Source organism: Corvus cornix, chromosome 1, assembly GCF_000738735.6.
Source record: "Corvus cornix cornix isolate S_Up_H32 chromosome 1, ASM73873v5, whole genome shotgun sequence".
NCBI lineage: Eukaryota > Metazoa > Chordata > Aves > Passeriformes > Corvidae > Corvus > Corvus cornix.
In genome coordinates, this window is record NC_046332.1 from 91,430,753 (window position 1) to 91,454,689 (window position 23,937).

The 23,937-nt window shown below is 37.8% G+C and overlaps 1 protein-coding gene across 2 annotated transcripts; it reads right to left on the reverse strand.

Annotated features, from left to right (window-relative positions):
- Window positions 1–752: 752 nt before the first annotated feature.
- CDC16 (cell division cycle 16) lies at window positions 753–23,718 on the reverse strand. 2 transcript variants are annotated; one of them, XM_039549496.1, is made up of 18 exons: window positions 23,599–23,718; window positions 20,622–20,676; window positions 19,628–19,725; window positions 19,087–19,125; window positions 18,141–18,281; window positions 16,620–16,779; window positions 15,882–15,976; window positions 15,120–15,253; window positions 13,989–14,068; window positions 12,376–12,425; window positions 11,622–11,695; window positions 9,552–9,677; window positions 8,654–8,806; window positions 7,990–8,053; window positions 7,464–7,525; window positions 5,245–5,380; window positions 4,591–4,681; window positions 753–3,502 (listed from the first exon to the last, which is right to left on the reverse strand). In XM_039549496.1, the coding sequence occupies exons 1-18, from the start codon at window positions 23,644–23,646 to the stop codon at window positions 3,237–3,239; spliced, it is 1,872 nt and encodes a 623-aa protein (XP_039405430.1). In that variant the 5' UTR covers window positions 23,647–23,718; the 3' UTR covers window positions 753–3,236. The 2 variants fall into 2 exon arrangements, with proteins under 2 accessions (XP_039405430.1, XP_019138581.1); XM_019283036.3 differs by lacking the exons at window positions 20,622–20,676; window positions 23,599–23,718 and having other exon boundaries at window positions 18,141–18,929; window positions 19,628–19,680.
- Window positions 23,719–23,937: the final 219 nt, after the last annotated feature.

The window sequence follows — 23,937 nt, forward strand, 5'->3', positions numbered from 1 at the left end:
TTAAGCTAGATGTTAGCAAGAAACTTACTGTGAGGATGGTGAGGCACTGGAATAGGCTGCCCGGGGAGATTTTGGATGCCCCATTCCTGGCAGTGTTCACAGCCGGGTGGGAGAGGGCCTTGAGTAACCCGGCAGGGAGGTGTCCCTGCCCACGGCAGCAGGGTTGGGACTACATGATCTTTAAGGTCCTTTCCAACCCAAACCATTCTACAATTCCATGATTATTCTAAGTACTGATCCATCAATCAGAGCAAGGCTTATTCAGTCCTAGATTGCAACCAACGAATGTGGCAATATCTAGATCCAGAAGTTTTCTTGAAATTCCTGTGTGAGTTGGAATATCTTGGACTACATCTCCTAGAACTGGTGGCAGAGGTATAGCAAGCTCCAAAGTAAGGACATGTCACAGATGTATGAACAGACTCGTCTGGAGCTACAGAAACTAGACAGAAAGAGCAAAAATGCCTGCAATTTAACCAGAAAACAGAGTCATTGCAAATCTTCAGATCCTGCTGCATTGCTGGTCCTCAAACAGCTGTCCACAGCATGAAGGAAATACATGATCTGATGTGGAATAATAAAAGTAGGCGGCATTGGCTGAGAAAACTGAAATCACAGAATAGTCTGAGTTGGAAGGCACCCAAAAGGACCGTGGAGTCAATTCTTAAGTGAATGGCCCACATGGGGTTTAAGTTTGCAACACTGGCATTATTAGCACCCATCTCTAACCAACTGAGCTAACATGCTATTCCTTTTCAAATATTTTATTCATTTTCAAATCTTTTAGGCAGCAGTATCTACGAAGGAACTTTTGGAGCCATTTGCAGCACAAATATCTTGTGGGTTTTCATATCTGTTCTGAAAACCTTTTAAGGCAGATCTCCCCACTCTGGGACAAAACTAATCCTTGGAAGAGAAAGATGAAGTTATGAGACAGACTAAAAATGCCTCTTTTGGGGGCATATTTATTAGCCACCCAACCTGACAGTCCTGGACGCTTGTACCCAGCAGCCAAAGCCCAGTGAGGCAATGGCAATGGCTAGCAGCAAGAATCTGACGTCAAATCAGGCCAAAACTAATCACCAAAGTCCTCATGAGGACAAGGACAATACTCAATTTAACTACAGCCAGGGTGAATGTCATAATAACCCAGAAAGGCACCAAGCACTATCTAGGAAGAGCAGGACAGGTGCTGGGAGTTGCAGAAGACTATGGCAAGCAGGCACTGCCAGTACAAAGGCAGGGATTTGGACAGAACAAGAGCAGGTCAAAACATTGAACAAAAGATAAATGAGAACAACTTTCCCTAAAGTCCTGCCTGACACATACATAATGAACCAGCTCACAGGCTCCAATCCACCTGCAGCTGCCTAAAAGGCTTGGAGCCAAGCTAAGCCATATCAAGAATTCCTGAGACATCCAAGAGTCCTCCACAATCTAGGACACTTTGCATACATTTCTTTCTAGGTAACTTTTGATACCAATAAATGAAGGCTAGCAACAGCCAGCCAAAGAACCTACACCAGATACCTGCCAAAGGACAGTGTCACGATATGCTGCCATTATAGCAGTGCCCATTCTCACTGTTCCATCTGTTTCCTCACACTCCAACCACTCCCACCCACTGATGACAAGTAACACAGCAGTAGCTTGCCCTCCTTGAAACGGAGAATTGATCAGATTTAGATCAGATTTAGTGCTGTTCCATTTCCCTGATTTCATTCACAATGTAACCACACAAGGATTTGTATTACCACAACTGAGGAAGTAGCAGAGTAGATTCCTACAGGCAGGAATAACATAAATCAGTGTTGCCATCACAGCCGACACACTATCAGATCATAACTGGGGAGTGCAGGAAGAAAGATGAACTTTTATCAATCTTTAAAACCATTTTGCCAATGAAAAAAATCAGTAACAGAGAAAAACAACGCAAGATTATATCCATGTTTGATAGTAGTCAAAAGGCCTGATTCTCTAGAAGACTGTTTTGCCACCTTCCATTTAGAAACTGCCAGGATGTCTTACTAGAAAACTAAATTTACATAGGCTGGATTAAAAATAATGATATAGAGAAAAAGGAGTTTGGCTCCTTGAGACTCTTTGAGAATCTATTTGCAATACCCTTCTGGCTACTGTGTGTGCAGCAACAAGCCTTTGCTTGTCGCTTATCCATGAGATAGTCTTGGTTACAGTCATTCAGGATACATAAATACAGATGTAAAAATAACTACCAAAAGATCCTTTAAAGGAAGACACCTGCCTAACAGAGCATCTGTTGAGACACACTCGTTATAGATTCTTCCTGAGTGTCCAGGAAAAATCTCAGTTTACCTCAAAGAAGTCACCTGCACCACACACAAATTACCAGGTTCCAAAAGAAAAGAAACCCCTCTGCATGAACTTTTCTTGCCAGCCACACTGAAGAAGAGAGACCTGACTCTGGCCAGGAGATGCATATGCTTCCTAAATGATTAATTTTTCCAACTGTCTGCTTGGATACTTTTCCACTTACGACTCATGGCTCATACTATGTTTTTCACAAGAATGTGTAACTTTGGGTGAATTGTTTTAGAACTAGGAAGTAAAACATTTTGGTTCACCTTACTTTCTCATGTTTAAGAATATATGGGATTGGTATTGAATTCTGCACTCAGTGCAAACTCCAATCCACATTTTCTAACATATGGAAGGGAAACTTGGGCATCTCCAATTCCCTCTGTGGAGCCACAGCACAATTTCCACTGTCACTGGGACAGAACCAGATTTCTCTACACTACTGTGCTGGTGCTCACAGGAAAGCAATGGGATCACCTGGACCCAACAGATTTCCACAGTGAGAGTGTATGCAATTGCTTATAAAATACAGACTCCTCCCAAAGCTTTTCCTCCCTTGATACCCTTGAATTTCAAAGTGCAGTTGAGTCTAAAATTTGAATTCAAGTTCAGTAATGCACAGAGGTGCAAAATAGCCAATACTCCAGATTCGAACCATGTATATGGCCTGCATTGATGCAATGAAGTCTTCTTGATCCAGATGGGGATTCATGAGAGTGCTATCAGGAGAGGAATATTTATAAAGTAGGAACTATAAAACTCCCAGTGTTAAGTACATAGTAGTTTGAATTCAATTCATATAAAAAATAGCAAATTCATGGAAGTACAACACCATAACAAAAATGCTAAAACAAACATACTACACTTAGACAAAATGAGCTCTCTACCAGTATTTATGGTCACGTACTATGATCTGACATTGATGTTTCTAACATCATATCACTTTCATTCATTTCAATCTCGAATGTTTCTTCCAATGGGCGACTGGTATCTGTACTTTTCCTTTGATTTGATGTCTCTAATGTTACTATGCCGCTTTCATCCAGAGTTTGTCTTTCTATGTCAAATTCTCTGAAATCCCAGGGAGGTGAAATTATGTTCTTTAATGTCTTCACTGTATGTACATCGAAGTCATAACATCTTAATTTGTCTTTGATCTCTGTTCCTGGGAAAACAGACAAACCATTAGTTTATTTCAAAATAATACTCCCAAAAATGCAATCTCAAAGAAACTATCATTCAGAAACTACTATGATTCTCTGCTTTCAGGCCATCAAGGAGCTGCTGCTGCTTAATGACTGAAGCTGAATAGAGTTGTTTTGAAAAAATCCAGCAGCCTCCTTTTTTAAAAAAGCACAATACAAGAAGCACAACTCAGATTCAAATGTCTGTTTTGAGAAGTAATTGCCAATCCTCTTCCCAATTCTCCAAGGGGCTTTTTTTCTTGTTTAAGTTACACACAGCTTGGTTTGCATGAATGCATATCACATGGCTGCATGGTTCTTCCAGATGTGTTAAATGACTACATATGGAGCAAGACAATATTGAGAAGAAACATCTGCAGGAAAAGCACTAGAGCACACAGATGGCTTTTACTTTTAAGGCTTCAGCCTTCTTAACATGCTTGACAGGACATCAACTGTGTTCACTACAGATAAATCACTAAGTTCAAGGAAGCAGAAATCTATAAAAAGAATATAAAGTTTTTTTGTGGGGAAAAAAACTTTATGATCATAGAGAATTTAAACCTACAGCAATATAATCTATTACTGTTATGAAGCACTTTCTTTAAACTATATATAAGGCTGTATTTTTGGAGTCAGAAGAACTTATCCTTTCTCCACAGAGCCAAGTCTTGTCAAGGTGAAAATACCTTGCTCTACAACAACATTAGCATTAGTGCTCTGATTTCCTAACTCCATACCTCTGTTTTATTTTTTCCCCATTCCCTTTGGGATCTAAGATGCCACAAATCAATGTTTTCTATAAAAGAAACCATCGATATCTTTAATGACAAAATGTTTCCTTTCTTTATGCTGGTGAGAATTTACTGTCATGATGCTCACAAAAACCAGTGGTCATCTGCAATTGCTGGTAAGTTCTGACTCAGCCACTAACAAAAAACCCCAAAACAAAAACATCCTCTACTTTCTGAGTTAATTAGGTAGTGGTAGGCAGTCTTTCTTGACGTAAGAATAACTCTCCTCTCAAAGGACTCAATGACTTTAAGAAACACAGAAGTTAGAGACTTACCAATATAGGCTTCAGAATCACCAATGTACATTTCTATGCAGTGTCCAAGCATCGTGACTGAAAATGTGTCATCCCGCCTGAGACCAAGGGCCTATTATAAAAATAAACCAGTAAAAAGTACTTAGCAGCAAATGAAAACATTTACATCCTAAGTCTGCTATGGTTCAGTTTGCTGGTTTGTCGTTACATGATGCTATCTGAGCATAGACTTCACTGTAAAAGCAAAACATTGCACAACCAAAATAATACCATCATATGAACTGGCTGAAGTAGTAAGCAAGAAAAGCACAAAAACAAAACCAGAAAAGCACATATATACAGACAGGAAATCATTCACATGTCATGAGATATAACATACGTTGCTGTTTACTTACTGTAAAATTTCTGGGTCGGAAGTATTTTAAATTACTTCAGCTGCATGAGAAACTTCTGTACATAAAATGTAAATTGAAATGCAAAGTTTGCCAAAGAGGCCATTTTTTTATCTAATCAATAAAATATAGAAAATTTAAAAAAACCAAATTAAGATTATAAAATAAACACTAATTTGAAGCCTGGAAAAAAACGCTGGTTCTCTGTTCCAAACCCAAACCAGAGTGGAACAGTAAATAACAGAATCTGTGACCAGCCCTTCAGCTGAAGCCAGTTACGTACCGTGTGAAAATAGTCAATGGCACTTTCAAAATTGCCCATGAGGCTGTGTATGTAACCAATGGCAGAGTAAGTAGAAGCATTCTGAGGGATTAATACTAGAGCCTGACGATGGTATTCCAGTGCTTCTTCATACTTCCTGTTAGGGTTAAACACAGGAGATCTGTTAGTAAGCTTCATGGTGAAAGGTGTTTTTACAGTATCCTGTGGGTATTTTCCTTAGCAAAGTGGAACACAATTGTGCCAGAACTTTAAAATTATTGCTTCACGCTCTGAACATAATAGAATGTACAAAAAAGTAATGGATATTGACAATTTTCTTCCTCAGTGTAATTAAGAAATCATTGTTCTCCTTGTGTAGCAAAACAGCTGCCTACAGCTAGGTCCCATTTGGAGATCTTAGCTATTTGATATGATAAATTGCTTTGGATGTTTAATGCTGCTCATTGTAGCACTGGCTTTCTTTCTGTAGCTTTCATTTGCTTTCCCAAGGGAGAGAAGGAGCAATATGACACTAAATCACACATCATTCAAAATGAGAAAAGCTCTCTGGGCAGAAATTTCACAACCCTTAAGTGCTGCATACATTCTGTCATTTTGCAACACTCTCTATCAGAAAAGGTTTACACATATCCATTATTTCTATCAAATACCAACCACCCTTTCTTTGAAAATTATCTATTAGACTGATTATTGCATTTGTTATTTTATAAAACAAGGATTAAATGTACACTACAACATTACTCTGAGAAATTAAGTTGTCACATTTGACATCCTAGTTCCACATTGTTAAAAATAAAGACAGCAATCACCTGTTCACAAGAAATTTTTAACATCTATAGTGATAATGAAATTATACAATGAGCAACACATGAAGTTGTTAGAGGACATCACATAACAATTGAGGCAGAAAAATTACGCAACAGTTTTCTTGTTGCACAAACCTTTCACATGATTTCAATTCCATTTTCACTCATGGTATTTACATGTCCAATTGACTACCACTGTATTTTAACATGCTGCTTTCAAATGTCAACCACATAATACTAGTGAGTAGACATACATCCAGTAAGTTTTTTCATAATAGCCATATTGTGTATTACAGACTCTACTAAATTAGTTATTCTGGACTTTTTTAAGATGTCAAAGCATATGTACAGCTGCCTAAATTCTCAACCTGATTTTCTCAGATTGTTTATAAGGACGCAAAAATACTTTAGCTTTGATTTCTGAACCTGAGCAAATATTAGAAGTTATACAAAGCATGATGTAAGCAGTTAGTAACTTACTATAGAAATTAAAAAAAGACAGAAGTAATTATAAACAAAACAAGTATTTGAAAAAAACCTGCAATTATACTCATGAACAGATTCCAGAAGCAGTGCCTTTTGTTTGATCTTGGCACAAGGAGTAACTATTATACCTCCTTACTTCATAATGAAAATGAAGACTAATTGGCAATTTGACCACAAAGCAATTACTACCAAAGCCAAAGAAGAAGTACAACTTTCATCTACCATAATCACATTCTCATTAGCAGCTTTGAAACAAAAATTACAGTGTACACCAATTGAGCAATTAAAACCATTAAAAACATTAAAAAAATGGCATTGATTGAACAAAAGAAAGCACTGGTTAAAGTCAGATTAAAGTAATTAATGAGAAAATGTCTCTATGTTAAAACTGTTAAAGCTTGTACATGTACTTTGCACTTTTTCTATTCATGGAATGGAAATATGAAATGAAGTATTGAATAGTTTTGTTCTAAAAAACACAAAGTAAGACTCCCTTGCTGTGTTATAATGCCACTGAATATTTAACTTCAGTAAAAAAAAGTAAGTACTAATCCAAGCAATTAATTGGCACAAGCCCACCTTTATGTTAATTAAATCAGTGGACATATTTCAGTATGTGAGGACTGGGACAGTAGAGTTAAAATTCACACCCATACAAGGATCTAAAAGCCTACAACCAATTCCCTATCTAATAAGAATCAATAATTAAAGAAAGACTTTTACATTAAGTACTTTTAACTTTTGTGTAATAAACGAGATATAAGGGGTGATTAATGTAGTTATGTTCACAAGCTGATTCAGAGAATCTTGTTCTTACAGGGTAATTCTACACTGCTCTCATGTGGTACATAATCTTGACATAAATGAGAGAGAAAACACATTTGTGCAGAATTACAGAGAACTGTAGCTTCAGTACTCTCTGCTTACTTGAGTTTTCTGCAGACATGTCCTAAGTTGTTCAATAAAGGCTCCCACTTATCAACCGTTACCTGCAAAATAATGCAACAATTCAAATAACTGCAGCTTCCTAGACTGTAAGTAAATTTTGTCTACTTTAAAAAAAGAAAAACAACATAGAAATAAATAGGGAATTATGTTTATGAACAAGAAAAATATCATGAGCATTTTAAATTCTTAACAAAACACACAAGCTCAAAACATTTATTCAATAACTCATTTTTCTGTTTTTAACATTCCCCAAAGCCAATTATATTTCTTTAAAAGGTCAGTGATATTAAAACTTGATGCAAACCAAACAAAACTTGTTTTCTCCTTAAGGAGAAAAAGTCATGTCAAGTCTCAGCCTAGGAGCACTGAAGACACAGTTTTAAAATAAAATTTATACTATATTGCTTTTATTTTAAAATAAACACAACATGTTTTGTCACAAGATATTACAGAATTTGCTGGAGTTTTACAAATTTATGACCTTGCATGTAATTAGAAAAAATACCTCATTTCCAATAGCTTTGATTTTTTCCAGTGCATCAAGGAACCACTTTTCTGCAGTTTTCCAGCTAAGGATTGAAGGGGTGGGGGTGAAAGTAAATTAGTGAAAAGTTTTTATCAGCAGCACGAGAAAACTGTATTCAAGAAAGATTTCTATGACAATATTTTGTCATATGACTGCAATTAGATATAAATCCCAGTAATTTACATTTGGCTATATTTTGCATTGTAGACCTAAGAGCTAACAAGACAAAACTAAAAAAACACCAGAATCAAACTAAAAATATTGACTAAGCACTTCTTATATAGGTTAGGGTTTTTTTCCCAGAATATATTCGGAACCTCCTGAGCTGACAAAATGTTTTGCTGTACAAAATTTAATAGTATGTGTGCAGACGGATGCCTTTTCAGGCATTCAACTACACAATCACAGGCACATGGAAGATAGTATCAATCTCTGGATGCTCCTCAAGCATTAAATTCTGTCCTTGTTCTATCTTAAACATGGAAGAACAATGCAAAAAGCAAGGGTTTAAGGTGAACACCATCTAAACTCTAACCGAAAGACACTATAGTTCAATATAAGTACTTTAGTAGATATACTGGCACATTACAATTCAGAATAATCCATATTTAAGATAGTATTTGATCATATTTTGCAAGCTTACTCTCCATTTTGAAATGCTACCACTCCAACTTCATGCATAACAAAAGGATCTTCAGGTGCAATGCTTAAAGCTTGGCTGAAAAACCGTTCAGCCAGCTTGGAGTTGTTGGTCAAACCATATTCCAGTCCAATATAGAGCATCGGCAAATGACACCTAAAAACCATAAAAGAAAGTGCATGTTTGTTTCTGTGTGGTTGTCAAAAATGGAGTCACAAACTACAGACATGCCAACTGTTTGCATATGTTCATGTACATCCGAGTAAAAGTTGATGTAAATGGACTACTACCCTAAGGGGAAGTTTAAAAGACTTTACAAGTCTGTTTAACAAGAGACTGAACCCCAATATGTAATTGTAACCTGCTCTGGAATCACATGTATTTTCTCAGTGCTTAAGTTTACTTCTGATGGTTTTTTTTCCCTCATGTCATTCATATATATAATTTGCAAATAGAATATGGAAGAAGTAATCATTAAAAGAATTACATTTGCCAGTAACTACAATCCAATACAATAGTTTTATATGCAAATGATACGATTAGTTCATGACTCATTTTACAACCCCCTCCCACAGCATGAAAGAGCTGTTCAAGCTATTACTATACAGCAGTTGATGACCTGGTATGACAACCATGATTCACAAATTTCAGAAGATGTTCAGGTAGAACTTAGATTACCTATATATAAAACTTGACTTTAAAACTTACATAAAATCAGAACAGCAATCACAAATAACACAGTTAAATGCAGATGGTTAAATTATTGGGGTTTTTTTCTTCCTTGTTGTCTACCAGATAATTGTTGCAAATGCATTGCTACTGTTTAAAGGGATGTAAGTCAATATTCTACACTACTTATGGATTAATGGTAATCTTCCTGAATATGATATTTTGTACATACCCTTTCATGAGCTGTGCAGCTGTGAAGTACGCAGCCATTGCTTGGTCGTGCTCACTCTCCACTGCAAATGAATGTCCATATGCTATCCAGGCAGGTCCATAGGTTCGCTCCAGTGTGGTAGCTTTGCTAAAAACAAGAGCAAGTCACAAGCAAACACATCTGAAATTAAATTTCATCTGCTTCAGATGACTACTTAGATAGCAATGCTACGCCACACAGTTAGGTATCTATTATGATGATTGTCTGTAATGACCAGTGGTAAACAAAGCTCATTTTAAAAGTTCAAACTATTTAGCACTTAGAAGTATGACAAATTCTTGTGAACTGATTTTATTACTTCTGCTATTGTTCAGAAACAGGAGGAATTATTTGATATTACTGAACATAAACAATTATATAGTAGGTGACGAGTAAAATACAGAAGACATTAGTAGTGACTCAAAACATACTGCAAAATCCTAGCTATATATTTTGGAATAAATATATTCTATCAAATCCAAGTTTAAGAAGTAGGATATGAAAATACCAAATGAACACTTAGGTTGAAATTTCACCATCTAATTGTGCTAGCCTTGAAGAAGAGGAGTATTTGTCACATCACAGGCCATGCATCAGAGAAGTATGCAAAATGTCACTCAAGTCTTGAGCTGAAAACTGCAACCTGAGCATAAAGACTGCAGCCTGGCGTCTCTACAAAAACGTGGACTTGATGGGAACATTAGAAAGCTGTGTAGATTATTTTCTGAGTCTGAAAGCAAGGGCATTCATAACTAAACAGCTCATAACAACTCTGCCCAGTCTTTTCTTAAAGGCTTCTGACATGGAGATAATACACGTTCCATAAGTGTTCTATCTTATTGCTTAACTATCTTTAAAAACTTATTTTTTTCCTTACATATAATCTAAATTTTGTCTGTCACAGTTAAACTCACTATTTCTCATCACAGATCCTAGAGAATGGTTTGTTTTCTGTCTCCTGGGGCAAACTTTACATGCTCAAACAATTGTCTCTAGCCACCCATGACAGCAATGAAAGATATGTGGGTATTTGACTGTCTCTTCAAGTTTCTTTTATGAAAAACACTGTGTAACCTCCAGCTGTCCCTAGCCTTGTTAGCTTTACACTATCATTCTTCTCCAAGAAATTTAAGCATCTTTTTACAATTTCACTTTTAGCAGACCTCTTTTCCCTTTTACCAGAACTACTCTGAATTTTGATGGTTGTTCTATTTGTTGTTTTTTGTTTTGTTTGTTTTTCTCTTCAACACATCTATAGACCTTTCTTGCTGGCTAGGGAAGCTTGTACATTTAAAGATGTTTTTTATTTCAGCACCAAAACCAAGTATATCACTCAAGACAGCTTCTTTAAGAATTTCACAGTGCTACTTGTAAGGAATTTAAACATTTTACTCATAATAAACAGGCATTTAAAAAGTCTAAATGACTAACTCATCTTTACATATATTGTCTATAAAGGTCTCAGGAAAAATTAGTCTTACAGGTTGATTTATGCCTTCTCAGTTTAAGCTTACAGCACCAAAACAAATTCTCAACTTCACAGCAAGGTCCTGCTCCCCAGTGTTGATATTCACTACACATACAGAAGACCTACAGGAAACAGCACTGACCAAACCTAAAAAGCCCACAGTTGCTTGTGTACAGAAAGAACTGGACAGCCAAATGTCAGAATTTTCTATGTAATTCTTCCCTTTCGGATATGACACCTGAATCTGGGAGAATGCCTGAGTGTCCCTCAACTAAGAGCTGAGGCCTGATCACCTACAGCTGTACTTAGCTCGGCAGCATGAGCGACTGCAGGGACTGTATTGCCCAGAACAGGCAGGTGGCTGCCTAGAGAGATACCACAAAAGTCTTCTTCATTTTTAAAGTATCTCTATGGATGAGGTCTAAATTGCTATCCCAAAGAGAGGGTGGCAACAAAAGGAGTATTTAAGTAGCAACCAGTATATTGAGGCTTCTGTTTATGAGCTTACAAACAATCATGAACATTAAATGTTTACTTAGCAAGTGAGCAAGAGGTTCACTAAGGAAAACAGAAAAAAAAGTTACCTGAGATATCTTCTAGCATGCTCATTTTTGTGGCCAACCATGAGGTAATAGCATCCTACTGCAAACCATGACACCTACACATTAAAATCAAAATAGAATATTATTACATATATCACACTCATTTTAGTGAAGCATCAAAAGAGCAGAAGACAATAATTAGAGAAGTTAGGAACACTTTCACTGAAATCACAGTCAGCTCTTCAAATTATTTGGTATTGCAGACAAGCTAGAACTGCTGGCATGTACCTTTCTAACTGGGGCTTATTCAGCCTCATGAAGAAACAGCTGAGTGGAAAGCGTATTGCTGTCCTCAATTATTTAATGGTAGGGAATACACGATGGAGCCAGACTCTTTTCAGGGGTGCAGTGATAGGATGGAAAGCAATAGGTACAAGATGCAACACAGAAAATTAAGATCAAGTCAAAGAAAAACAATTTCCACTGTGAAGGTGATCAAACACTGGAAAAGATTGCTCAGAGACATGCAGACATTTATTACTGTAGCATTTGTTTTAAATTATTAATCAAAGTAAGTAACTTGCACTGAATACCTTTTACAGGTACTTAATTTTATAAAAAGAACTTTGGTTTAAGGAAATTACAATGCAGAGAAAATAAAAGGAGTGAACCATTTTTACAAGCTTCATCCAGAAACAGATTTTGAATTCTGTAGCTCAAACTAATACATTACAACTTTTACATGCTTTCACCTAAAAAAAAAACTACCTGGCAACAAAAGCTTAGAACAACTTACAGGATTATTCGGGTACAAGTCCACCAGTTTGTGAGAAAGATAGAAAAGCTCTACATAGTGGGAAGAAACAAGAAAAGAAAATTAAAACAAACTAAAACATTTAGATGTTTCAAGTATTTTACCTTTCCATACAAAATACACAGAACATCTAACATTATTAATCCGCATGGGAATAAAATGTTTTCTTTTAGTGATAATGCTTCAAACTGCCTCAAAATAGATTCAGTTTTGCAATTAGCTAAAGAAAACCCAACCAAAACAACCCATAAGTCTTCATACCACACAAATAAGCAGCTATACTTCCCACCCTTGAAGAATTCTGCAACAACTTAGGTCATTAACATACATTAAAATAAATGCCAGTAGTATTACACTTGAATGTACCTTGTCAAAGTAAAACACTATTCAACTTCCTACATCTAAAAGTATAACATACTGGCTAGATCCATTTCAAAGTAGAGTCCTGTGCATTAATATGCTGAAAATAGGACAAAAGCAAATAAATTATTATATTATTTGGAATAATTTCAAGTGATTACTTTTTTAGTAAAAATAATAATTCTAGTTACTGGAATAACTTACTACAGATTTTCTAATAATTGCAGCAGTAATCAGCTACAGGATAACAATCCTATTGCCTATGCAATTTCGAATGTAAAGTTTCTATTTCTTCAGAGCACAGTGCTCTTAAACCGATGAGATTGTCCTGGAGCACTTTGTATCAACTCTCAGCTCCAGAAAAAACCAAATGTTAAAACTGGCTTACAAAATACTAACTTACGTACATAATGCTTCTCAAGGCAGATTTAGAAGAAAAAACAGAGTACTGGCCCCATTTTCGGAGGTACTTAACTGTAAATTAACTGGGAAGTATATTCACTAATCACCAAGAAGTACCAGTACACCTAATGACCTATTTGTGTACTTATAATGAACCATCATGAGAGATTGCACAGCATATGAGCTCCTTATTCTATCTTCTAATTGATTTTAAAGACATTCAAGCTGCTCAATTGATTTACTTGCAGTCTGGAATGAGAAAAAGCCACCCCAGCTGCAAGTAAGCTACTACTGTAATTCCAACAAAGGTGTTGCATGATTATTAATTTGTTTGAACTGAAAAGAGGCCTTCACAACAGCAAAGGCAAGAAGAGTCTAGAATTTTTTCTATCACAAAATAAGCATGTTCACCTAAGCATACATAACTGCTGAAGAGTTCTTTCTACTTTAATTTATTATATTTTATTGTTGAGCAGAAAAAGTACAGCCAGATACTGTACAAAGATCACCTGGAAACAGAAATCACAATGACAGGGATGAGGCACTGTAGCTCCCTGGCTCCCGGCTACACAGTCCAGTGGTTAAAAGACAACAACACTCATGATCATGAACTCTTTGCACAACTACTTCCCCTTAACCCTCAATCCTGCTGTCAGCTCTGAAATTCCCTTTTTTACCAGTTACCACTGTTTTCGTGAAACAGCAGGTAGGAGGAAAAATACACGTAATTTTTCAAATGGTGTATAAGGGGGTTTCTTGGCATCTTTAATTCTTTATTAAAATTGGGGCTTTACAGCCTTCTGTTGACTCATATTAAGTGCTGTGCTCCTTACCATTTGCTTTGTTAAGCTCCACAAGTGTCCCTATATGTACAGGTAAACAATTTGCATGGAAGGGATCTTTTTCCATAACTCTAAAAAAAAAAAAAATTAAAAAAATCTGTAATGCACATTTCAAAACCTTTAATGGTTTAAAAGCAAGCTGCTTCTATAGCATGTAATGTTCCAATTAATTACCACTTTAGGCACTAGAAAACTATTTGTTACTAAAAGATAACTATTAACAGCATAATAAAGGCTCTCTACAGACCAGAAATATAAGTTAATTTAGCTTAGCAAAAGAGGATAACAGAGGATTCTGACAAGCTGAATACACAATTAGAAAATCAGAATAAAATGCTCTTTTGTTTTGCAGGTCACTTCAAATTTAACCACCAGACAGCAAACAACATTTCTGTTCATCTTTTCCATACATTTGACAGCAACTTTCAAGCAGTAGTCCTCAACTTCCTGAGGTTAACACCAGGCTGTATGCCTTAGGAGTCATGTTTAGCTCAGTTGTAAAATTTTGTTTCCTGTGGCATTCAGAAACACATCCATGAGTCCAGATCTACAGTAGCTGAGAAGCAAACCATGGTAGCGTTCTGACCCCTCTGACAACAGAGCAGCAGCGCATGCCTGGGCTACATAACAACCAATAAAACGTACTCGGCCATCAAAATTAGAAATAACATGCTAGCTTTTTAAATTAATAATATCTTTTGATCATTATCAATAACATTGTAACTGTTAATTTGCCAGAGAAACCAAACTTCCTAACTAACCAAATGATTCAAATCAGTTCATTCTGAAGGCCAAACAAGACGTAGGTAGGGAGCACAGAATATTGAAGGTACCAGGATAAGGAAAAGGATGCATGAAGGGAAACGCAGCACAGTGCTGATTAAGCAGAGTTTTACCTTGGATACTTCTTCTGTGTATTATAAAAATACCATGTCTTGCCAGACACAAACTACATATTTTAAATACCTGAGACATATATAATATATGACATATATATTGCAATACATATCAAATTGTTATGTATGTTTACCTATTGAACAACAATATTTGCTGTAAGTCCAGGCATAATTATTACACTCCACCACACAAGAAAAAAACCTGAAAGTTGCTTTGTGCACTTACACTGAAGTAAGCTTGTAACACATTTTGAAGTCACAGTTGTAATAATGCCTTTCTGCTAAGGATACTACCACATCCAGGTTTTCCTGAAGACCATCTACTGATTCAGGAATCAGTGTTTCACTGGGTTTATTATACTGAAAGACAAAAAAAGCCCCAACTGAAACAAAAACTAAACTAAAATCAGATGGTAAAAGTATTAATATTTTTAGTCCTAAAAATATATTTAAGAAGCATTAAAGTTCTTAAAAGTTTTATTTTTAAACTGAAAGTCCATAAAACCTGTATTTGGTAAAATGCTTCTTTCAAATGTACTTAAAAGCTCATTTAGAACACACAAAATGCTTGCCATAGTCAATATCTTTTGTGTAGGCTGTAGAAATCAAAATTGAGCAATATATATTTTTAGTGCTCTCACCTTATCTTTGGATAAAAATAGTCTGGAATGATGTTGTTATAGCCCAATATTTTCAGGTAACTGACATTTTGTCTACATTGTTAACACTCCTTTTCCTCATCTAGAAGTTTCTCAATAAATAAATTTTCAAAAACGTAAATCAGAATTTCAAGTTGTCACCACACCAGAAAATAATTAACAGAAAACTGTTGCACTACTGCACAAAGTGAGATGTACTGCATCAAAAATTTTAAAAATTACAAAGCTCATATTTATTTCAATGTTCAGAATAAATGGGATCCAAGAAAATTTACTCCCGAAGTCAATACTTTCAATTCTCCAGCTTTTTAGTCAATTTTTGGACTTACCTTTTTTAATTTATTCTCAAATAAAAAGTGAAGCAATTCCTTTTCTTCTTCCGTACATTGTCTATTAAGAGGTAGAGATTCAAGAAGTTCTTTTTCTATATGAATTAAAAAACATTGAAGTGGTCATATTACAGAAGAAACAGCAAAATCCAACATTTCAGAACTTAGGGAGGCAAAGGATTTTATGATGGTCATCCCAACTGCAAGGACTACAACAGCACAGATACACTGAAACAGATAATACTACTAATTTTGGAAATTAAGGATTGATTAGTTATTCTTTCTACACTTTAAAATAAAATTTAATAAAGATGAAGTAACACATCATTATTTTTATTTACTCCACACGTCAAATTTTATCACTTAGAATGCTCTATTAACCAATGCCTTATGTACCTAAGCAAACCCCAGGAGCGTTTCATTGGTTCAAAGCCTGTGAAATTGCGAACACATGATAAAACTTTGTTTGGGCTGGGCAGAGCAGAAGAGCTCCAGGAGCTAACAAGCAGGACAGCTGCGTTACTTTGTTTCTTTCAACTCTCAGCACTGCAGGACTGAAAAATAGAAGTTCAAACGCAAATTTGCGCAAATGGTAATTTTCACTCATTTTATACATTTTCCATTCTTAACATTTTGAAGTCTGTTACTTGTTGTATTGCCTTAATTTTTATCTAGGAAAACACGTATTGAGAAAGCAGGTAAATTTTACTTGTATTTGAGAAATACTTCTCTCCAGACCTTCTTGTGCTGTCAGCATATGGTGTGATGTTAAAAGATCAAATGCTTCAAAGCAGTAAACATCAAGCTTCAAGGCCTCTTTGTAGCTGTAAGTTGCCAGGGTTCTATTATCCAAAGCATCATAGATCTTCCCTCGCAAAAGGCATATAGAGCTCTTGATCTGGTGGAAAAGCAGGACTGGAGGTCAAAGACTGTATCAGTGTTTGCAATTTAGTTTGGAGCACAAATCAAATGTGCTCCCTGGAAAGTAAAAAGTATTTCATGCATGATAGAACCTGGTTTTCTAGTGCTGTCTTTAAATAAAAAGTTGTCTCTACTACCTCAAAAAAATCCAAAGAATGCTCTGCCAGGTTACCTCCTGCCAAACAAACACATGCTCAAAATAAACAAGTATTATAATAATAAACAAGCCGAGTTGTAACCTAATTATACTATATTCCCTTCATATTCAACATAGAGAAATAAATATCACTGTCACTTCCCAAGCCAATACACTTCTTTGCTGACCATTAAACCACATACTTCATGCAAGACAAGAATGACCACAGTAGAGATGAGAAAGACTAAGTCAACAGACTCAGCTGTTCTGAACAGAAAAATACATCCTTATTTTCAATCCAAAACATAGATATTCCAGAAAAGAAAACAGTGAAAGACCATAATTACCAGTTGTGCTCCAATGTTTATTAACTAACATGTTCTTTCAAAATCCCTAGATGGGTATTCAGTTCAGTCAGAAGGTCACAAAAGTGTCAGCAAAAGAGAAAGTTAACCCAGTACTCAGCTCAATCATCAGACCTAACAGTCCTTTAATCCCATTATACCAGCATTCAAAATCAGTGCACATCAACAGTGTAACCCACTTTGCTACTTCAGTCTTACAGGAAAAATGCTGTCTGTCAATCACCTACACTGTAATTTCAGCTAATACATTTTAGCTTGTACCCCTGAAACTGAAGACTCTTCACAGACCCTTCAGCCTACACGTGGTACCAATCTCTTTAAACTGTGCGTCTACACAGAATTTTTTCACTGAGCTTCAAAAACTTCACTTTCAGCTCACATAATTTTCACAAATGTGATCAAAGAATATCCCACTGAGAACACCACTTGAGTCATTATGAAGTATTTCATTAAAAATAACTGGAGAAGAAAAAATCTTGCTTTGTTATCTCAGAACCTGCAGCCCAATTGAAAGAAATGTTAGCATCCATTATCAAGACAGAGCTAAAAGACTGTAAAAAACAATGCTAGATCATGAAGTTCCTGCTAAGTGTCTGCAAATAATTTACAAGAAGTTGTTGAAAAGCACTGTTTATTTTTGCATACCGAGTTATTTTCATACAGGTGAGCTAACACACAACTTGTGTCTGAAAGAAGAACAATTCAGCATTTCTGAAAATTATGTTATCTGAAAAACAAAGCCTTAATGCAGTTTCAGATTCATAGAGCTGTGAAATCACTTTCTGACTTCACACTTCTTTTTTCTACAAAAATATTTTTTAAAATAATGTCACTTACAGAGGACTGTGACATCTCCCAGTCTGTGGTAGAATCTTTCAACCCACTTTCATCCTTCAAGTACTTTTCAAAAAGTCGTTTGTTGATTGGCTCCTCCATATCAAGGATATCCAAGGCCTGTTGATGCTCTTTTGCAGCATACTAACCAAACATGTGCATGTAAAAGACAAGGTTTTGAAAAATCTGTACATAAAGCACCAATAAACACAGCATCATGTTTCAAAGGCATACGTTATAACAACCAGTGTTTATCAGCAAGATTTTCATGCATGCATTTTCTTATTTGGCCATATGTCATTTTATAACTGCAGTTAGCTCTTTTACTGGTCATCTATAATATGCAAAAATGCAAAAACTGTAAAATAAGCATGTACAGAAAAATCTATTATTCAGCATTATGCAGTCAGAGAGGTATGGTTCTAAAAATAGTTAACACAGTGTTTAATAAAATACAATCATCTTATTCTATAAGCAGCACATTACTCTCTTTCAAATTTCTGTATTTAATCTACCAATTGATTCAGTTGTGTCTCTGAAAGCACTGCATTTTACTTTTTATGTATGACATTTTATACAGAAGTATAAAGCTGCTAACTATAATTACACAACCATAAATCACATCTCCTTTGGTCAGATTACAACCAACCAAGTAACAGTGTAAACATGAAGACACAAGACAAAAATGTTTCATATTCTTTCTCCACAAAATATTAGAGGAGTGTTTCCTGGAAAAGAAGGTCAGTTGGATTTCTTCAAAGTAGTGCCACAATGGATACTCCAGTGACCCAACTGAAAGTTAAAGAATGAAATTAACTGTCAGAAAATTTAAACCTGTTGCTCCAATGAACATAAATATCTACACTGCCTATCAGGTACCTAATCATCCCAAGACGTGTCTTTAGTTTAGTTTAGTTTGTTTCCAATAGGGGTTAAAATATGTACTCACATGACATCTAGCTGCAAGGTAGCGACATGCCTCATACAACTGAAAGAGAAGTTTCATACATATTAGTTATAAAGAGAGAGCATGTTTGCTTACACTGCCAGACTCCATTTCGCTCTCTCCTTCTTCAGTTCTATGGCTTCTTCACCCCTTTCACCACCAAAAATCCTTCCTGACCAAGCCTGTAACACTTTCTCTACTACTAAACTCTTGAAGGACACTTACTTCACTCTTGCCTTTACCACTCATTATCAGAGTGGAAGGAAAATTGAAACAACTACATCTGAAGTGACAATCCCATACCTGCGGCAGTTACACATCCTTGGACCCCTTCTCTCTTCTGTGACCCCATCCGGGGACAACACTTTGAACCTGACCAATTGAACACAGGGCTATAGCTACATCATTATAAACTACATCATGCAGCTTTCTCAATTACTTTTCTTATAAACATAATCTTGTGATGGTGAAGAAGTCACTGTGGTTAGCAGCAGAGTCTTAAAAGAGGGGTAACAGTAGCGTGTCTTTGACTAAACTGACTTACCTTATCTAACTTCCGCGATCGAAGGGCATGTGCTGCCCTGTGATACTGAGCTGTTAGGTAAAGACATTGGGCCAACCAGTAGATATCTTGTGGTTCCTCTAAAAAAGAGCAAATTATAAATCATTGCTTTACAATATATCTTCAAACACTTTAATACAGAATGTTCATTTTTGCTTCACTAGAGAAGTATCTTCCCCCTACTCTAGCATCCTACCGAGCTACAAAATTTTACTTATAAATATGTATAGAGAACTTACAGTATCTATCAGTGAGAGATTACAAGGAAAAGATAATCAGATTTTAACTTTAACGACATCAGATAGTGCACTGGACAGTGAGCACAAAGAATGTAGTAACAGAGGTGTGTCATGAGGAGGAGACAACAATGATACAGATTTTAAAAAGCAGCAGTTGCAGGTTACCCTGCTCTTGGACATAGGGCAGAAAAAAACAACCCATAAATGTCTCTCTCAGTAAAGAGATCAGTGGGAACCTAACTACAGTGAAAGCAGTAGACTTCCATAGCTTGCAGCTGCAATTTCAGAAGTATAGCTTAGTACCCTCCTACCTTACTGGCAACCAAAGCCTTTGTGGGATTAAGCCCCTGGAATCACTTTAAGAAGTGTAAGTGCTGGCAGACGCAGGCAACCAGCATCAACTCCCTCTGTAAACCCGCACTGTACTTGTCACCCAGGGCAACTGTGAGTCCTGTGGGAGACCACCATGGTCTCTTGTTGCTCTTGTCTTTTAATTTTTGTTTCTTAAGGAAAGCAAACCTTAAGGTTTGGTCAAACATGAATTTTAACACGAAGTTCAAAAGGGAAAGGAGATGAGCTCTGCTCTGTTTAGGAGAACAGCATTCCAAAGATCACAAAAAAGCACTTACACCAAACTCAAAACATTAACATTTAGCCAAACAGCACTAAACCCCCACCAAAACAGAACACTGTCAGAAAGAGGTTAATAAAATACAATATAAAAAGCAACCACTTACCATGAGACAGTGAAGCTACTTTGTCAGCCCAAAACAGGGCACTTTGATACTGTTGCTGTGAAAGCATGACAGAAATAATTAGTATTTCTCTAGGGTTAGCTTTTCTGGATAATTTTAAAATACACTGTACATCAGTCAGATTTAGCATCTTGTGCACGTAGTCTCTAATGAATAGTGATTCACATTTCAGATCTTTGTAACTTAAAAACATAGTTTAAAAGGGCCAATACTGTAACCTCCAAGGGATATCCAAAAGTAATGTAGAGTTGCTCATTTATCTTCAATATAATGCAGGTATCTTTGACCAAAAGTTATGTGCTGAGTAAGTACGGCAATAGGTCGTTAGTTGATTTGCCATCACTGAAAAAGTAGGAAGAATTCCCTCCTCCAGTTAAAATAAATGCTACATTTTAGAAGAAAGAGAACACTATATATATAAAAAGGGCACATAAATTACTTCAGGTAACTTCAGCAGCACCATCTCCAATCAAGAAATTTTCCTTCTCCAGTCAAGATGCTTCAACCTCACATAAATCCATAGTGCCTGCATGAATTTCCCCTCATTCTTGGATACACGGTTTCCCTCTTGAGACTCCAGTTTGACAGAAGTGAGTGGCATAGGTAAGAGTGGTGGCAACCAGAGGTCAGATTGAAGCAGAATTTGCAGGTATATTCCACTAACCCAGCTAACGCTGCCACCAGATTTGCGGTGCCAGGCAAAATCTCACAGAATTGGCTGGGATTATCTCCTGAGAAGATCACCAGGCATTACTGTGGTTCCTTTTTATCTCACTCCATGCAATGAGGCCTAATATGATGCCGAGGATATGCTGGACATTTAACAAATACCCTGCCATTTCAAGGATTTCTAAGACTTTACAGGAGCATGTAGTAAGGAGACAAGGGGGAATGGATTCAAACTGAAAAAGAGAGAAAGTTTAGACTAGATGTTAGGAGGAAGTTCTTTGCTGTGAGGGTGGTGAGGCACTGGAACAGGTTGCCCAGATAAACTGTGGATGCCCCATCCCTGGAAGTGTTCAAGGCCAGACTGGATGAGGCTCTGAGCAGCCTGCTCCAGTGACAGGTGTCCCTGCCCCTCACAGGGAGGTTGGAGCTGGATGGTCTTTATGGTCCCTTTCAACCCAAACCATTCTGTGATTCTCTGAAGACTAAGAAAGCCTTGATGGCTTCTGTCCTCTCCCACACCATTGCAGTTGTGGAGTTTGTTCAGAACCTCAGAGACTGGATTATGCTTTTGGAGCAGAGGTCTGGCAGTCTTTTCTGAAACACACACACTGATGGTATCCTAGTCCTCATAAAGCACCACATTCCATAACCTAAGCGGCCTCTTCTATCATGTGCTCCCACATTTCCAACTTGATGGGGATTAAGAATGCCCAGCAAATTTGTCAAGAGAATAGTTCAATCTGCACTCCCAAGGGGGAAAAGAAAATCCACAAAAACCCACAAAACAACCCCACACACATTTAGTAGCTGTCTAAAAGAAAAGAGACTTAAATAATTCTCTCAACACCACAAAAGAAAGGTGTAATCCAGGCCTACAAGGCACTGCATGACTTCTGTTGAGCAGTTTTACAGTACTATAGAATGACACATTATTAAACAAAAAAGCAACCTCATGTTTCTCCTGATGCCCCTTCCTCAAAAGTGCACAGCTGTCTATACAGCTGTGCAGCAAAGCAGCTTGGTGAAACAGTTTAGCTCAAATGAGAACAGCAAACCAAACCAATCAAACCCACCAAATTAGCTTAGGTCCCTAATCAGCCTTTCAGTCAGACTTGCTGGCCACACAGAGAAATGTCTTTGCTGATTTAAGGGACGTGCTTTCCTCAGCAATGATGCCTGCACCAAGTCTGAACTGGAAGGAGAGCAGAACAGTTTGATGCTACATTTAATCTAATTTATTAATGCATTTTTTCTCTTGTGTCTTTTTTTTTTTCTTTTTTGCCCTGCAGCAACATAATTGCTGAATCCATCAACAAATGAAAACAACCCTGCCCTCCTAAGAGCCGTCTGCAGCATTGCAGGAGTGTGGTGAGTTTAATCACCAGCTAGAGAATCACAGAATGGTCTGAGTCAAAAAGATTAAAGATTGTCTAGTTCCAACCTGCCATGGGCAGGAACACCTTCCACCGGACCAGGCTGCTCAAAACTTCATCCAACCGGGCCATGAACACTTCCAGGGATGAGGCATCCACAGCTTCTCTGGAAAACCTGTTCCAAGTTCCACCCCCACCACCCTCACAGTAAAGGATTTGTTCTTACTATCTAATCTAAACCTAACCTCTCTTAGTTTGAATCCATTCCCCCTTATAATGATCATAGAATCATTAAGGTTGGAAAAGACATCCAAGATAATCAAGTCCGACCTTTGTCAGAACTCACCATACCCACTGAACCATATCACCAAGTGCCATGTCCACTTCCAGGAAGGGTGACTCCGCCACTTCCCTAGAAGTCGGTTCCAGTGCCTAATCACCCTTTCAGCGACGAGATTTTTTTTTTTTTTTCTGATGTCCAACCTGAACCTGCCCTGGAGCAATTGAGGCCGTTTTCCCCTGCCTTAGGTAAGCACGGCCGAGCTTGCACAATCCGAGAGGGCGGGATCCTGCAAATATGCCTTCGCTACACAGCAGCCCCACAGCGGCTCCCCTCCTCCTTCTCCACACGAGGGAGAAACCAGGAAAACCCACCGGGAGGCCCCGGCTGCCACTGGAGACCGCACAGGCGGCGCTTCCGGCCCGCCGCACCCTGTGCTACCGCCGCTCCTTCCCCTTCCAGCGAAAACGGGGCATAATTACAAAATTACGCTCTCTCGGCCGTTGCAGAGGCCGGCACCGCTGCCCGCCCCGCCCTGGCCTCCCTCACTGCGGGAGCCACGCCGAGACCGGTTTTTCCTCGAGGAAAACCCGGGAGCCTGCCGCCCCTTCCCCAGCAGCCCCCGCTGGGCGCTCACCTGGTCGATGTATTGGCGCACTCGCTTCCTGAGCCGCTCCAAGTTCATCCTCGCTCCCGCGCCGTCCTGGATCCCGGAGCCGCCGAGGGACCGCGGGCCGCCCACCGGTGCAGCGCCCAAACCCGCCCCCCGCCTTCTCTCCCTCCCTCCCGGAAACAGCGCCCTGAGCACGGCGTTCCGGGAGCGGTGGGGCCGCCGGGGACATCCTCCTGCGCGGGCCCCTGCCTCCACACGCCCCAAATAAACATATCCTGGGACTTTTCTCTGCAGTCCATACCCCGAGAAATTTGTGCTGATGGGCTTCTTCACAGTGTCGAAGTGAAAGATTGTCCGTGGAAT